Raw genomic sequence first — 18,750 nt, 5'->3', positions numbered from 1 at the left:
CAACGACGATGTACAACAAAGTATTAAATAATGAATCTCAGAATCAATTTGTTTCTTTCTCTCGTTTGATTCAGTTTCCCCTCTGTGAAGGTTTTGATCAGCGGTCGATCTGTGTATTATAACTGAACTAATGCCCTGGAACTGTTGATCTGTGTATTATAACTGAACTAATGCCCTGGAACTGTTGATCTGTGTATTATAACTGAACTACAGCCGTACCACTCTTAGCCAGTTCTCCATAAAAGTCAGAGGTTCTTTACTTTGGAATTCACACATACTTATTGCCAACTCTGCATCTTCACTCTGTAACTTTAAACATAGATTGAGGGCCAGCCTCTTGAAGTTACCCTCTCCAATTGACACGCACGCACACACGCACACACACACTTCACAAGTGTAAATAATGTATTTCTTGTTTTTGTTTTTGTTATTTTACATACCTATGTTTGATTACTTTGTCTTACTATTTGTATATTATATTATATTATATTATATTATATATTTAATATTGTTAAATTGTATATTAACTTTGGTGAGAACCTCATATAAGCCCTCCCTGGGTTTCTTTTCTCACCTGCACACACCTCACACTTCTATTGATGTTACCTTTTTGTACTGTTTTTTATTGTGCAAATAAACTAAAACTAAAACTAAAAACTAATGCCCTGGAACTGTTGATCTGTGTATTATAACTGAACTAATGCCCTGGAACTGTTGATCTGTGTATTATAACTGAACTAATGCCCTGGAACTGTTGCATCCAGTAACCATCCATTCACATCCTGTGTGTGGACTCTGGACTCCACTGGCACCCAAAAAAGGCCATACCAAATCAAAAGGTCAAGACTGCCACCTAGTGTTGGTAGTACTGAAATGCAAAGAGAAACACACACGAGGCCAAAAAAGTGAATTCACGTCGTCTCATTTTCGTTAGCCAAAAAACACACACCACAGAGGCTTTTCCTTCCTAGGCCTTTTTACAAATCTGGGCAAGACAAACATTGCCACGGGCCCGGCGCACACAAGCAAGGCATAGATGAAAGGCAAATATAATGAAATGTCAAGCCGATCAGGCTTTGAAAACTGAATGAACATGCCAGACAAAAGACAAGCATGCAATCCTTTTGCCTTTAAGCATGCCTTTTATCCATGACAAAGCCTTTTTTTCCACGTGTCTCAACTTCCACCATGTGTTGGCATTGTTCTCCTGGGTGTAAGTTACAAAAGCATGTTCTTTAACCATGGCGTGTCCCTATTTTGGGGCATTTCATTGTGAAAATGTTCAACGAATCTCTATTTCTAAAATAAATAGGGCTGATGTGGTTAAATGGACACTGGGGTACAAAAACAACAACTGTAAAACAACTAAATTGTGTAATGCAGTCATCAAATGTAAATAAAGCCAATTTCGCAGCCAATGGCTACGAGATATTGCACATCAATGACAAACGACTACTAGAAATAGAACAGGTTTGCATTTGTTGACCCATTTAGACCTGAGGACGATTCTACAAATGCCTGGCTTCTAAATCATAACCCTATATGTTTCTATGTCAGTGGACCACCTAGAATTATCTGTATTTGGCCGCGGACCCCCATCTGAAAATATGTTGTTCCAGGCAGGGACCCCAGGGATTTGCGACACATTTTCACGATTTCTCACAAAATAGCAGATCTACAAGCTCGTAGCGCGGCACTCGGTGCCTTGCTATGAGCTTGTAGATCTGCTATTTTTTTGCTAACATAATGCTTAAAACACCAAAAGGGGTTCCCGTCCCAGAATGGGTTAAAACAGAATAGCAGGTAGACGTGGATGGTTTCAACTGTGTTATAAGCCTATCACATGAAGGTCTAAATCTCTAGAAATAGCCAACAGTAATCAGCTCAATGACAAAACGTTATCCGCAAAGGACTAATAAGAGCGAATAGCAAATGGAGAAAAATCTAATTGTTTAATTGAACTATAATAACAGTAGCTATCAGGTGATGTTATAATAAGGTGACCCTGCATCCTGTTGGCTTAATGATTGATTGCCAACAGAGTGCTTTGACAGTAACCTTTACCTTGCAGGGCAAAGCATTCCACTCCACGTAAACAAGCAGATTCAAAACCAGGTCCAACCACGGGATCAATTCCTCGAGAGAGAGAGACGGAGGCTGCCTCTCATACAGTACATTTGTTACCCCATGAGGAGGAGAGTGTAAAATAAAATCCTCCATGAGCCTCGTTGTACTTTGGCTTCCTACCAGGGAACTGCATTAGCGAGCAGAGCAGTGCTTGTGCGTGCGTGCGTGCGTGCATGCGTGCGTGCGTGTGTGTGTGTGAGACTGTGTGTCCAGTCAATATGACCACCAGGCATGTCTGTCTGTGTGGCTGTGTAATGCCAACCCCTGGAATCCCTGTTGGCTATGCCCGAGTTCCAACACAGTGCTTTTATCGTAAGCTGACACCTTGCCCAGTGCCCACTACGTTCTCTACATCCCCTGCATTTCTCCTGGCTATTATATTCATCTATGTTGTGTGTGTAGTGTACTTGGATGGATGGGCGCACAGGGAGTCACAGCGTGTCATTTGGCTTATCCCATACTGAACGGGAACCCCTTTTGGTGTTTTTAAACATTATGTTATGCTTTAGCTATTGAAAAATAGCAGATCTACAAGCTCATAGCGCGGCACTCTATTTTTTTTTATCGTGAAAATGTGACGCAAATCTTTGAATATATTATTCTTCCAGAGCTAATGTTTTTCACTCAAATCTTTGCTTCTGGGAGGTCCCTGGAACAACATATTTTCAGATGGGGGGTCGGCGGCCAAATCCATATATTTTTGGGGGTCCTTGACATGAAAAAGGTTGAGCACCACTGACACAGAAACATAGGTTTTTTCAGAAAACTGTGTAGGATTTTAGAAGATATTTGTAGGTCAAAAAGGGTTATAGTGAAACAATGGGACCCGGTGATGGGTTTCAACTCACTCTGGCGTTAATTAAAGACCAGACCATCGTGGTGGTTTCCAGCTTGTGGATGTCATTGGAGAAGCAGTCGGCCTGTGAACGAAGCACAGGGAAAGAGAGGAGTTCAATCTTCATTCAAAAGCCCCACAGAACAAAAAGGGTAACAAGACAACTCACCCCGTTTCTGTTTTCCTCCCAGAATTTTCTCCAGTGAGGGGTGAGAGAGGCTGGACAGCAGACTAATTATAAACTTTCATGACAGCAGACAGCCTAAGTACAAATATAATTTATGAAAAGCTACTACAATGAAGACTGTTCACAGAAGTTGTTGTAGGATATGTGGGGATTATCTGACGAGGTACCATTTGAGTGTGCAAAACCTTACATATACTAAATAATACTAAATTGTTTATAGGGTCAATATAAGTAAAATAATATAGCCTTTCCACAGGAGTATCTTTTTATATTTTTCCAAAAATAATACAAACAGCCAATAGCATAATATTACAAAGTTATCCCCCTCACTGGTGAATTTTCCGGGAGGAAAAACGGGCACGCACCGGGGTGAGTTGTCCAGTATTCACAAAAAGTCTCAACGTGAGGACGGAGAGGGCCCGAAGACGAAGACTCACCAGCTGCTCGTATCCTCCAAAGATATACATGACCTTCCCCAAGACACATGCCGAGTGGCCGTCCCTCGCCCCTGGAACGGTCCCAGAGATCTTGGGCGTGAACCATCTGTGGGTGTCTGAGGACCATTAATAAACATTAACTCAGGACATGACATTCCTGCAAAGCTCTTCCGTTGCGCTCCAGAAGGCTGAGAACGTTTAGAGAGAGCATGTTGTGGAGAGAACAAGTATATTGCACATCATTTTGCAGTTGTCACAGCTTACTATAAATGGAAACAACTACAGTATCTGTATCTGCTCGGGCATTCACTTCTAGTCATTTTTACTAGTTGACTAGTTGCCTAGTTTACTAGTCGACTAGTTGTTTAACTACTTAACTACCTACCTAAATAAAAAATAAATAATTTCATTTTTTTTTTTATAAATATTTGTACATGTAAAACTGTGTATGTACATTGGTGACTATAACTATAATCTACCTGATCTTGAGGCCTACAAAATCGACTTGTCGACTAGTAAACTAGTCGACTAGTTGCTTAATGCCCTAGTATCTGCCCCTCTCTTACAAAGACAGGCTTCCCTGCTCTTTCTCCCCTGGCATCAATGCACCAAACAGGTGAATATATATCACTTAACATCAACAATGGGGCAGGTTTTACAAGAAAACAAGACAACTAGCCAGCACTCAATACTGTCCTTTCGTTGATTTAAAAGCAATGGACGCATTTCTTTCAATGAAAGAACATTACAAAAAAAAAACTTTGGTTTCCGATTGGCTGTCATTTTTGGGCTGAGTAGGTAGGGAATTTATTTTATTTTATTTTTTTATTTTATTTTTCGTGGGAAAGTTGGGTAGCAAGGAATTTATTTTATTTTTATTTATTTTTTCGTGGGAAGGATGGGTAGAGAGGATTTTTTTTAAACTTTTTTTTTTCCTACGGCAATGATGGATAGGCTTCTTTTTTAATAACTTCAATATTTGCCTGAAATACCATATTTTAAATAATGAATGGTTCAAGTACACTTAACACTACGTCTACATGCCTACAGCTAAACATTTGAAAACTTTGAATAGAATGTCCACACACTGGTTGAATACTTAATACGCATGTTTCATGATAAATTATTTTTATGTGATGTATTCCCATGCTTTTTGTTCTTGCTTAATGTAAATCGCTCTGGATTAAGAGCGTCTGATAAATGCCTAAATTGTAAATTGTACTGTCTTACAGTAACTAGAAGGCTCTGACAGTAATGAAATGCACAGTCACGTCAAACTGCTGCCCCTCCTCCTGCCTGCAACTCAGTTCATTTGAACTGTGGAATCATGGCAGGTCTAAGTAAGACTACATTTGCAAGCCCCCTATTTTATTTAGTTGCGCCTGTGTTTTGGGGTGGCATGAATCTTTCATGCTTGTAAACATTGTGAAATCACGTGTACTTCATTTATTGGCCATCCAGTTTTAGGTAACGGTGGTGTCAGCAACAACCCACCTAACGTAAAACAACCTCTGCTTTCCAGCTCATGTTTTGACATAAAAAGTTAGAACGTGTTGCTGGCATCAACATAGCTATAGTGCTAGTTATTAAAAGACAAAAACATAGCTAACGTTAGCCCCATATATGATATGTGCCCTCTCCTCTCCCTACGCCCATTCATGTTTTGACATAAAAAGTTAGAACGTGTTGCTGGCATCAACATAGCTATAGTGCTAGTTATTAAAAGACAAAAACATAGCTAACGTTAGCCCCATATGTGCCCTCTCCTCTCCCTACGCTCATTCTGTAGCTCCGAGCACATATATGGGGCTAAGCTAACGTTAGCTAACGTTCTGACGGGGTAGAAGCATGAGCCGAATGGGTTTCCTCCTCCTCGCATCTCAGGGCTATAGATACCGAAAGTCAAACATGCCCAGCACGCACCCAGCCTGGGCGCCTAGAGGCTCCAGGGTGGGGGGGGGAGAGTATGTCGGCTGAGATGATAGTCCATTTATCCGCTCGGTCGTGTCTCCCTTCTGCGGACTTAAACCGACACCGGCACGGTTTCACCTCCTTAATTATGTCTTCAAATGTTTTTGTACTCAATCGTATGATCTGTGGCGGTGCTTTGCACGGGCAGTGGACAGTCACAGACAGTCAGACACCGTGCACAGGTCCATGCTGTATGTTGTCACTGTTGTGTTGTGCGTCTCCTCGCGATGACGCATTCCAAAACATTTGCGCACGTGATATTTTAGACGAAAGAAAACTTTATTTTGACTTCGCGCGTCCCAATGGTCTCATCAAAGATAATTTTAATTTTAATAAAGACCTTTTGGGTCTTAATCGGTCGCATTCTGAGCTTCTTTTTTTTTTTTTTTTTTTTTTCACCAAATGCCAATAAAATAATATGAGTCGCGCATATTTAATAGAGTCGGTCGGCAACCGGAAACCAAAGTTTTTTTTTATTAGGCCTTAGTTAGCCATGCACCTTGACATTCTGTTCAATGAGTGTTGACACATTCTGGACGGGAACCCGTTTTTGTGTTTTAACTAAGCATTATTTAGCTATTGAAAAATAGCAGATCTAGTACACGCTCATAGCGCGCTACGAGCTTGTAGGTCAGCTATTTTTGAAAAATCGTGAAAATGTGGCATAAATCTTTGAATATATATTCTTTCAGAATACTTTTTATTGGGTTAACGGGGCAGTCTGCTGCTGTTTACTTACAGACATCGAATGCATACAGCACGTTGTTTACTTACAGACATCGAACGCATACAGCACGTTGTTTACTTACAGACATCGAATGCATACAGCACGTTGTTTACTTACAGACATCGAACGCATACAGCACGTTGTTTACTTACAGACATCGAACGCATACAGCACGTTGTTTACTTACAGACATCGAATGCATACAGCACGTTGTTTACTTACAGACATCGAACGCATACAGCACGTTGTTTACTTACAGACATCGAATGCATACAGCACGTTGTTTACTTACAGACATCGAATGCATACAGCACGTTGTTTACTTACAGACATCGAACGCATACAGCACGTTGTTTACTTACAGACATCGAACGCATACAGCACGTTGTTTACTTACAGACATCGAATGCATACAGCACGTTGTTTACTTACAGACATCGAACGCATACAGCACGTTGTTTACTTACAGACATCGAACGCATACAGCACGTTGTTTACTTACAGACATCGAACGCATACAGCACGTTGTTTACTTAGACATCGAACGCATACAGCACGTTGTTTACTTACAGACATCGAACGCATACAGCACGTTGTTTACTTAGACATCGAATGCATACAGCACGTTGTTTACTTACAGACATCGAACGCATACAGCACGTTGTTTACTTACAGACATCGAACGCATACAGCACGTTGTTTACTTACAGACATCGAATGCATACAGCACGTTGTTTACTTACAGACATCGAATGCATACAGCACGTTGTTTACTTACAGACATCGAATGCATACAGCACGTTGCAAGCACCCTCCGTGTCGTTGCGTCCTCCCCAGATGTAGATGATGTCGTCCAACAGCACGGCTGTATGACCGTAGCGCATGTACGGAACCTCGCGGGCATGTTCCCGTCCTCCAGTTCTTACTGGGGGCAACTTCGTCCACTTCAAAGACACTGAAACGAAAAGTCAAGAGAAAAGGACAATAAACATGTATGGAATGGACTACATTGACCACAATAATTTTCTTTTTGAGAAAATGTGTGTACTACCTGACTAGTAGTACATTTTTAACACATTCAGGCTGTACGACGTGTGTGGGAACGTCGTAACTAATCCAACCGACGGATCCAAAAGGACGTGTGTACAACACGTCCTAGCGCATTTTCATTGTTATCAACCAAAAAAAATGGCAATGCTGGCAAATACTGTAGGTTAAAGGCGCAGTGAAACGGAAATGGTGAACAACATGAAAATGGTGTTTCAACATGAAACACCGGTCTGAAGTTTCTGAACCAATCAGAGCGTCGCATCCCTTCAGGCGATGGGACGGTAGCTAGGGACGGTAGCTATGCTAGGCGCAACAGCGTGGTGTTATTTGTTTATAAATCATATGGTCGGCCAGCACAACCAGTTTACTGTTATGTGGCTTATTTCTTCCATATAATGTTTTCAGATACATATTCTAGCGTGATGATTAAGTTGAAAGCGAGTAATACACTGTCTGGATGTTATCTGGAATGGAAATATTCTGTAATCAGTAGCAACTGTGATGGACGGACGCACAAATATGGGAAATTAAACGGGGAGCTTCATTGTTATTGGCTTTTATCGATGTGTATCTCTACACGTCATCACGCAGCACGTTTTCGTTTTAATAAATAAATAATGCAATCGTTTTTATGGACCTTTGATATAAAAACACACAGAAATGAGAATTTTCACATTTTTTTGGCATCCATTGTTAGGTATGCCCATATAATGACCACGGATATGGTCTAAAAGTGTGAAAAACGTCTTTTTAATTTCACTGCACCTTTAAGATCTGACCAAGAGTGGAAATATGACCTTTATAAATGTGTGGAAAATAGAGCAGTAAAACCAACTCGACATGCAAACTAATCAATTCAAAAGCTGAAGAAGGGAGAAAATCTAAAGGATGTCGAGCTTTGTCAATATCCAAGACAGTGATAAACACTGTTTGTAAGTTGCAAAACAGGTGTTTCAACACACTGAGGAAAACAGGTCACAGGGAAAGAAAATAGGTCAATTTGAAACTCCAAGAGAAACCGGAACTACTTAGTAGACACCTGTGTAGACGTGTGTGCCTACGTCAGTAATAGTGGAATGTCAGCAATGTCACACCATTCTATAATGAGAAAACACTCGGCTCTCCTTGAATAACATTCATTTTAGAATAGGTTGCCCTTTCAGCTAAAGATGCAAGAAGACTTTTCCCCAGAGAGATGATGACGAATGTAAATATGGAAATGTTCACTGCGAAAGAACACATATTCAATGATTTGTGCTGCATTTTCGGGATTAAAGCAGCTCTACAAGCTCGATCTGCAATCTTTCAAAGTATCAAATAACGGTTAAAAGTGGTTAAAAGCTATAAGGCGACACAGATGCGTCGTCCTCAGGTCTAAATGGGTTAAACCAGTTGTTTCCAGCAGTGTTGTTTTTGGCAGCACATTTTGATTTTAGTTTTAGTCATAGTCTCTTGAATAGTTTTCATTTTGTTTTAGTCACATTTTAGTCACCTGGAATGTTTTAGTGTTAGTCTAGCTTTAGTTGACTAAATGTCATCATAAGATTTTAAGTCAACTAAATCTACAGGTGATTTAGTTGACTAAAATGTATTTTGGCGGGCCTTGATGCCGTCGTAATGGCTGATTTTACATTTGCTGAAAATAGCAGATCTACAAGCTCACAACGCGTCGCTTAATGACTTATACTGGATCTCTTGTCCACTAGTCCCTTCCTAACATTTTAGTCTAGTTGTTAATCCGTTGACAAAATTGTCAATATATTCAGTCTTAGTTTGAGTCATCATAGCTTATTATTATTATTATTATTATTATAGCTCATTCAGTTTCCATTTAGTTTCTCATCAGTGGAAAAAAGGTGGTCGACGAACATTTTTCGCCATAGTTTTTTAGTCGACGACATAAACACTGGGTTCCCATAGCAACACGTACCCGTGTTGAAGACGTGTACGTCGATCTGCCGGAGGGTCTCGTAGTCCTCGCCGGAGCAGTATCCTCCGAAGGAGTACACCTTGTGTCCCACCGCCACCGCCGCATGGTTGACCCGCCGCGGACCACCTTCCAGGTGCACCGACCAGCGCAACATCCCGCGCTTGAGCACCGCCTCCGTGGCTGCTGCGAGACAGTCCCCTTTCTTACACCATCACTTTGACTTCAACTCCATCAAGTCACGCTCACCGTGAAGGGAACTTGGGGTGGGATTGGAAGAAGAAGAACAAAAAAAACATGTGGAAGGATCAGCAGTGGTTAATGTCAGAGTCCTGGTCGTCGTCGTCGTGGGAGAAAGAAAAAGGAGGAATGTTGAGGCGGGGTCGAACGGTTCATCGTCCCCTTGGGGGGCTGAGAACGATGGGGCTGGATCTGCTGCTGCCTGCTGCTGACACAGACCACAAACCCCTGGCATTATCGAAGCAAGTAAGGAGAGTATTTTAGGAGTAGATTAGACTACATCTACCACTCAACCCTGTCTTCCCCCCGGGTGGCGTTACAACAACAGCTCCAAATATAGAAATGCAATGCGAACACAATCTCTCTGGACACAATACGAGAGATAAAATGTCTAGGTGACACACACTCAAGCACGATACAAACAAATGACTACTATTAGACTACTACTACTATTAGACATGAGGGAACCACAGGCTTTTATATTTTGCTCACTTTATGTAGTATGAAAGTAAATACACCCGTTTTGCTCACATTATGTATATGACAGCAATCTGGGTAGTGGGTACCCATCGGCAAAACAAAGGAAAAACAGCTCCCACATTTCCTTTGAATTTAGTCGACGGAGTCAACGGTGTCCAACAGTCTGTCTCGAGAGACTAATATGACTCAATGTTTGCTCACATTATATAAAATACAGTGAATATATTATAATATATAATATATATTATAATATTGTTTGCCATCTGTCTGGAACTATAGAACTCTATGAACTGTGTACTGTACAGTAAAGTACAGTAGAGGTACAGTAGAGGGACCCCCACACAGTAACTCTGTCATTTCTCAACCGTTTCGGACGTGGGGCGGCTCGCCGGAATCGGCCCAGCCCCCTTGGCGTCTGGATGTTCCGGGGACCTCCAGAGACCCCCACATGGTAACTCAGAACTCACTCATTTCTCTACAGTTTCGGACGTGGGGCGGCTCGCCGAAACCGGGCGGGCGGGGTCTGGAACTTCCGGGGACCCCCACACAGAGTTGCTCACTTTTTGAAATGTTATTAAGTTCAATTTGTGTATTTCAAATGCATTTGTTTGTTTATAAGTAAAACATGTTCTCAATTAGAACCTTTAATCAAATCTACACTTTTCAAATGGATGTCAAGGTTTTGGCGTATTTACAAAACTGGTCAAAACATCAGTAATTGGTGATCAGAGGCTCAGAGCCAAAAATCTGGCTCTAAAATAAATATGTAAGCTCACTCACAGAAAACAAAAGCACAATTTTTTGTTATGGAACGAGTGACTTACATCATCACCCAAGCATTGTGTGTGTAAGAGTCTGCAGCGTTTCGTAACCATGCAGACACATGAGCCAATACTGAAACTAGCCAATAGCCTAAAGAGCCAGATGATTAATAGGTCTGCCTCTGAATGACTGAAATCTCTATTTACTTTAGCTACTAAATAAAACTACTCGTCAACCGTGACATTGTGCCTTATAAATAAGCCTACACAGTACAGTGAAAATACAAGGGAAAAAAAGAAGATGCTGATGATCCTTGCTGAACTCCACGTGTCCTCCTCTGACACCATTTCTATCATATGAACTCACAACTTTTACTTCCGTCTTAAAAATAAACACTCTTGGGGTTGGGGGAGACATTAGCTTTAGTAACTTCTCTTATTTCAAGCCACCCCACCCCAGCGCTCAGCAGCATGCCACACAGGCCAGTGAGTGTTGGTTAGGCGAGGATGACCAAATGTCAGACAGATTTTTGTTTACAATACTGTCATCATGGGTCGCTCTGGGCTCTAATGCGTTGTAGAGCTATGGGCCAGAGCTACTGTATGTCATGGGTAAATGGGACTGTCTGGGATGGCTCACGGATTTCTTCAGTGACCCCAAAACCTAAATCTTAACTAAGGCATCTTAAGTCTAGCTGTAATCATAAAGCCAAAGACTGTCCAGTGTCCACTATTATACATCTGTCTCATTCCCTTTGTGATTTCTTCATATAACCCTAAAATAAAAGTAAAGCAACATACTTGAATACTGAATATAGTTGTATTCGTGAATAAGAAAACCAATCATTTTCTCCTTTGTACATGACAGTGTTTCGTATTTGTTGATGGTGTATTATCAGTCACTGTGTTCTTTTTTGCTTATGCCATGTGCCCGCCCCATGGCGATGATTTGAATACACAGGAGACAACAATAGACAATGTCTCTGACTGACTGTAAACCACGTGCTGTTTACATTTCACTCAGACTAAAAAAAGGTAGGTATCCTACTATCCTAGTCCACACCCATGATCTAGCCCAATTCCACTGCCACCGTCCCGTGGCTTTGACAACAATACGGTGCTGTCATGGGAGGACGGACAGATGGCATCTATCAAACAGAAAACAGATCATGTTGTAGATCTCCTCAGGTGACTGACTGACTGGTGCAACCACTTTGTTTGGTACGGCAAAATCGCCAATAATAATAATATGTGCAGTGCTTTGGTTAGCAGACAGACTTTATAGTTACTCCTTAATATATTAAGACTATTATTACTTTCATAACTTTGCATCATGGCTGTGTGTGAGTCAGAGAGACAACTCTGGTGGACGCCTAGCCCCTCTCGGAACCCTCCATAAAGCTTTTCTGAAATTTGGATGTCGCTTTGTGTAGGGTCCCTGTCCATATTTATATTTTCGTATGGGAATTTTGGAACGCGGACATAAATATGCTCGCTAACATCGTATCTGCGGCGTTTGACTGCCTTTTTTTGTTTGAGTTACTCTGAATTTGTGAACTATAAGTACCTATACATACCGCTGCGAATATCTCCTGTGGCGCGGAAGACGTTAAGTATTTTTAATCTTTGTTTGACCGATTTGGTCGCTTTGATTCTTCTTGTTTATTTACCGTTTATTGTACCGCCTCCCGGTGTGCGGTTGGCTTGTGTCGGCTACGTTCCTGCCTCTGATCTGCTCTGTCATAGCTATAGCGCCACTAGCTAGCCAGATAGGCGGTACAATGAGGTGTCAATAAACAAGTAAGGAAGGAAGAGAAGAATCAAAGCGACCAAATCGGTCAAACAAAGATTAAAAATACTTAACGGCTTCCGCGCCACAGGAGATATTCACAGCGGTATGTATAGGTACTTAAAGTTCACAGATTCAGAAGCCCTCAGAGGAAAAAAAGCAGCAAAAGAGCGCAGACAGGCCGTATTCACGGTGTTTATGTTTTATTTATGTCCGCGTACCAGGTGGCAGGATACTGCTTGAACAGGACCCCATGGTCTGGGTCTAAAAAATTTCAGAAACTTCAGTACCATTGGGTTCTGCTTGGAGGGCTAGTGGACGCCACGTACGGGTGGTTTCCAAATCATAAATGTTAACATTAATTGCAGGTTTATAACAACATTGGCTGGGCTAAACTTTCTCCGATGCGATGCGAGGCACTGCCTGCCTCTCTGCCACTGCCTGCCTGCCTGCCGCTGGGCTAGCTAAAGAAGCTAACCTTTTTAGTGCTGTTAGCTAAATAACACACTTGTAATATCGTTTGCCCGGGTGGTTAATCCTCGCACCGGGAGGCTAACGTTAAACACGCCGGCTCGTGGGTGTCATTATCCGGGGAGAAAGAATGAAGCACTCAAGCTAGAGTGATAATATTTACCTTCAACTAAGAGTTGGTGGTGGTTTTTAGCTAGAGGTTCTGTTATCGTGACTCTCCTCAAGGGTTTTTCTTTTTTTTGGTTTTTCTTTTTTTTCTTTTTTTTTTTTTTTTTGCCCCGACCCTCGTGACGTATACATACATAAGTGAGGAAAAATAAGTGACAGTTTAGCCGCTCGCGCCCCTGCTGGGCTGGCTGGTGGGTGGCATTACAGGTGCAGTAGAAGTATATATATATTTCTTTTGATTAAAACAAATAAAATAAAGTGTTAAATAGCTCTATCTCTACATTCTGATTATTGTCAGTCTCGGGTGGGTGTCTCCCTATCTCTCCAGCTCTTTAATAAACAGAAAATGTATATTTTTTTAAAGGTCAGGATAGCAATTTTCCAATGAGAACTCATACGGGAGGATGCAGGATTTAAAAAATGCCACATGATGAGGACACAGGAGGAGGAGGAGGATTCTAAAAACGAGTTATGAATCCTAAAGCCTTGTTTATACTTCACTGTGCAACGGTCCTATGCTGGAAAATAGCAGATATGCAAACTCACAGCACATCTCATTCAAGACACTGAACTTGCAGATCTGCCATTTTTGCCATCCAAATGCATTATATGGTTAAATGGGCCCTATTAAAGAGATGCAGAAAAAGTGCCCTTCTGGGCACAGGTCTCCAACAGGAGGATAGGAGAGTGTGTGATGTTTGGAAAAATGTTTAGGAGTAATTTAAACATGTTTGTTTGGGTTTGCGTGTGTGTGTGTGTGTGTGTGTGTGTGTGTGTGTGTGTGTGTGTGTGTGTGTGTGTGTGTGTGTGTGTGCGTGCGTGTGTGTGTGTGTGTGTGTGTGTGTGTGTGTGTGTGTGTGTGTGTGTGTGTGTGTGTGTGTGTGTGTGTGTGTGTGTGTGTGTGTGTGTGTGTGTGTGTGTGTGCGTGCGTGCGTGTGCGTGTGCGTGTGCGTGTGCGTGTGCGTGTGTGTGTGAGACGCAACTTGGCCTGTTGTAGCACCACCATGAGGCTGATTTGAAAACTGTTAAGTGGCATTTCTTCCTCAGCCTATAGTGGGAATAGCAGGACTAGTAGCATGCCAAAGTTTGTGCTATTGCCATAGACATAGAGAATGCATTGGGCGTTTAAGTTAAATAACTCAGAAACTATAAAACATTTCAAAGTAAAACTTTCCAGCATGTGTCTCCACAGTAAGCTGAATAATAAAAAGTGTGAATGGAGTTTCTAGGTGAAAGTATTTTTTGACGTGCCAATGTCTGCCATTGAGCCCCATTGTAAATTTGAAAGCACTATATTTCTAAAACTATGAAACATTTAAAAGATTCCTTTTCAGGCAAACATGTCCACCGTAAGATGAACCTAAGTAGGCTAGAATGGGGTTGGTAGGTTTAATTATGTTGGACTAGTAGCATGCCAAAGTTTGTGCTATTGCCATGTTTAGACGAATATTAGACGTCTATTAGACCAAAAAATGCTCAGTGGGATTTTTGACCATATTGTACGGCATACTATAGCACGCCATTTTTCATCATTCTTGAGGATTTTCACCTTTTTTTCAAATCCTCCGAAATCGTAAAAAACGATGGACTATAGCGGCCTATCGCTTTTCCGCGATTTTCACCTTTTTTTTAAATCATCAGAAATCGTGAAAAACGACATACTACAGTATGCCCTCCGATACCATGGACTATAGTCTTTCGCTTCTCCGCGATTTTCACCTCTTTTTCAAATCCTCAGTCCTCAACAAAAGAATTGCGTATTATAGCGTGCCGCTCAATGACCTTGACCAATATCAATGACCTTGAGTAGTATAAATGACCTTCATAAGACTAGTAAATTACCTTGACCAGTATAAATTACCTTGACAAGTATAAATGACCTTGACCAGTATAAATGACCTCCACCAGTATAATTAACCGTGACCGGTATAAATGACCTTGACCAGTATGCGGTCTGTGACCATGGACTATAGCCTTTCGCTTTTCTGCAATTATCACCTTTTTTTTAATCCTCCGAAATCGTGACAAATTGCACCCTATAGCATGCGCTCCGAGACGATGGACTATAGCCTGTCGCTTTTCACCTTTTTTTCAGATCCTCCGAAATCGTGAAAAATGGCATGCGCTCTAAGACGATGGACTATAGCATGACTCTGATTTAATGTGATTTTAAGTTTTTACTTCTGAAACCATGAACACGAAAGTCGTTCAGCTATGAAAAGGCAACACAAATGAGCAGAATATCAAAATTAACCATGTAAATACAACAAATTGAGCCGAGCACCGCAGGGAGTTGAACCCCATTCTGGTAAACCAGGAAGTACCACAACCAGTGCCTTAGTTTGTTTTGTTGTAATTTACAGGTCCAACAGCAATCACATTCATTACATTCCTTTCAACAGTAAATACGCCATCATATCGCACACACGACACACCATACGTGTAACTTCTATTAGCCCTTGTATTATTCCCAGAATAAAAATAAATAAATCATAAATAAAAACCTTTCCGTGATTTTCAGCCTTTTCTCAAATCACACACACACACACACACACACACACACACACACACACACACACACACACACACACACACACACACACACACACACACACACACACACACACACACACACACACACACACACACACACTACACACACACACACACACACACACACACACACACACACACACACACACACACACACACACACACACACACACACACAACATTGCTGTACCACATTATCTTACACTATTATTTATCTCCTTCCCAGTCTCTTGTATTTCTTTCTATGCTTCTAACTGGGAGAAGCATTTCCTGTCTGTGCCAATACTGCTGTGGACATAGCAGTTAAATAAATGTTATAATCCCCACAGCCAGATGACCACTGTTGCTGGGTTATGTTTTTATTGTTGTACACCGACTGCCCGTGTGCCAAAGACTAATTTACATTTTATATCACACCAACCTGGACTGTATGATTGATAACGGTCCCTTTTGTGTTTGAAAATAAATATTTGTACATTTAAAAACTGTATTTGTATGTCTTAATGACCGTTGGTAGGGCGTTCCACATTTTGGTGGCATAGGAGCGAAATTAATTTAGTCCCTTGTTTGTGCCGAATCTGGGTTTTGCACATGGTTTGCTGAACTCCCTCTGGTGTTGTGGGTGTGGACTTCGTTGACATTAAGGAAGTATTTAGACAGGTACATGGGTATTGTGTTTTTCCTGCCCCACATCTGACGTCATACGTATAAGTGGAAGATATGTTGCACACGTGTTGAAGTAGCCTATGAATAGAAAGGCAAGGAGAAATAACACACTCATGTAACAATTACAAAAGAAAAAAAATCCAGGATCTGGCTCTCTCTCTCTCCATCTCGTAACCTAATTATTACAATAGATGGCGCTGTCGCACATGTTTTTGGAATGACTTTTTCCAATGTCAGTGCACTGTGTAAGCACTGTCAGTGCAGTGCTTACTGAAAGTGCAAAAAGTGGTTCTGTGGCTCCTACAGTAACATATTCAGTAACAGCACCGGGCAGTGGTTCCCAAAGTGGGGTCTGGGGACCCCCAGGGGTACTTGAGGGAGTTCCAGGGGGACCCCAGCTAAATGATAGTTTGGAACCAACTCTGATAGTGTACAAAATGGAACCATTTGGTTGCATTTTTGTACACTCTCAGAGTTACATTAACATTGATTTTACAAAATACATTGGGGTCTCAGAGATAGAAATGACAAGGACAAATGATGGGGGTCTGTATAGACTAATATACATGTCAAACTGCAGGTCCTTGAAATTAAACAGGTTGAGCCGTAAAAAATCTTTTCTTATGAGGGTCCCTGCATGTCTTTTTCAAATGGGGGTCCGCGGGCAAATTAGTGTCAATTTGGGGGTCCTTGACGTGAAACAATGTGGGAACAAGTGCTGTAGGGCAGGCTACTATACTGTATAATGCTTCTACAGTAAGATCACTGACATCGATTACCGGCCATGCAGCTGAGATATGACCTGATGTATTCGGGTCGGTTTAGATCTGCATTTTACACTTTTCCAGTGTTTCTTTTTATTATTATTATTATTATTATTATTGTCACGGTCACTCACATCACAGGTTTGCAGGTGTAAAACAGTGGGAGAAATTCATTTTTGTGCACGTTCCATGGTTTTTGTTAGTTGGATGTTCTGAGTAGGGCCACGGGACTGACTGTGAATGAACTGGGTGTGGCGATGAGCAACAGAGACCAGTGGAAGCAGCTTGTGTCACAGACCTCGAGGGCACTGGAATGATGATGATGATGATGATGATGATGTTATTTGGGTAAAAGAAAGTGTGAAGAAAGGGAGAAGAGAGATCAATCAATAAGAAACAAACAATAATATATATATATTTTGTTTCCTTTATTTACCCAGGGTAGTATAGCTGAGCACAAGTGCTCATTTTCAGCAACGCCCTACACACACACACACACACACACACACAACCCTGGGAGCTGACCAGTACAACCACAGTCTTATACTGTTGGCCACTAAGCAGCTCCAGGGGGAGCAGTTGGGGGTCCAGTGCCTTATTGCTCAAGGGCACTTCAGCGGTGTTGGGTGAGTGATGACAATCACTTCCCCACCCAGATTTTTCCATGCCCGTCCGGGGAATCGAACCAGCAACCTTTCGGCAACAAGGGCGCTCCTCTAACCCTTAGGCCACCGCTGCCCAAATTTACACATGGTACTGTATTGTACTGTATACCTGACGTGAGACGTTATAATAAGTAGCCTACCTGAGACATAAGGACTGATATATCTGAGGTAAGAAAAAAAACTGAGATAGTGTATTATAATTAACCCATTTTGACCTGAGATCAGATTCTAAAAATGTCTCCTACATCCTGACAGTTTTCTGAAAAAGCTATGTTTCTATGTCAGTCGTTCTTCAATTTTTCAAAAATAGCAGACCTACAAGCTCGTAGTGCGCCACTCGGTGGCGTGCTATGAGCTTGTAAATCTGCTATTTTTCCAATAGCTAAAGCATAACATAATGTAAACACAAAAAGGGTTCCCGCCCAAAATGGGTGGAGAAACATAATTATGTAAGTATAACCCTATCAATATCATATGACATATAATACAGTATGCAAATTGTTCAGGTCAAAATGATTGAATTATGGGGTGAAAGTATGCATGTATTTGGGCCAGAATGGGGCAGCTGAGGTGAAAGCAGAGCCCCTTACAGGGGGATTATGGTACTGTAAAGCCATATTATTACAGGCAGCTGCCCCCTTATGGAACGGCCTGTATTATTACCACTCCACAGGTCTGGTCCACTTAGGAGGGTCTTTGATTGATTCATTGTGTACATGCATTCCGTCCCCATGCCAGCTGCAGGTCAGGCATAATGGGGAGATTGTGCTTTACTCTGGGCTACGACAGCTGTCCATGACTGGCTGCCCCCTCGGAGCATCCACAAGGTCTGGGACAAGACAGTCCACTCTGGAAATCAAGCTATATAAAATATAGTGCATATATAGCCAAAAAAACAAAACACTTGTGTGAAGTGAGGGGCGCAGCAAGGG

The 18,750-nt window shown here is 41.6% G+C and overlaps 1 protein-coding gene across 3 annotated transcripts in view; it reads right to left on the bottom strand.

The window, feature by feature from the left end:
* The window catches only part of klhdc3 (kelch domain containing 3), a 78,043-nt gene that overhangs the window by 42,430 nt on the left and 16,863 nt on the right, over window positions 1–18,750 (bottom strand). The window contains exons 1-5 of one of the 3 annotated variants that reach the window (XM_083775686.1): window positions 13,166–13,259; window positions 9,265–9,521; window positions 7,063–7,239; window positions 3,587–3,702; window positions 2,976–3,047 (exon numbers count right to left, since the gene is read on the bottom strand). In XM_083775686.1, coding sequence (XP_083631812.1) covers window positions 2,976–3,047; window positions 3,587–3,702; window positions 7,063–7,239; window positions 9,265–9,418 — 519 coding nt within the window. In that variant the 5' untranslated portion in view covers window positions 9,419–9,521; window positions 13,166–13,259. Of the gene's footprint in view, window positions 1–2,975; window positions 3,048–3,586; window positions 3,703–7,062; window positions 7,240–9,264; window positions 9,532–13,165; window positions 13,260–18,750 lie in introns of those variants that run through there. The other 2 variants (XM_083775688.1, XM_083775687.1) reach the window with 2 other exon arrangements.

The sequence above is a fragment of the Protomyctophum parallelum genome, assembly GCF_964188405.1.
Source record: "Protomyctophum parallelum genome assembly, chromosome: 10".
NCBI classification, from domain to species: Eukaryota; Metazoa; Chordata; class Actinopteri; order Myctophiformes; family Myctophidae; genus Protomyctophum; species Protomyctophum parallelum.
This window is presented reverse-complemented; position numbering and strand designations above follow the sequence as displayed.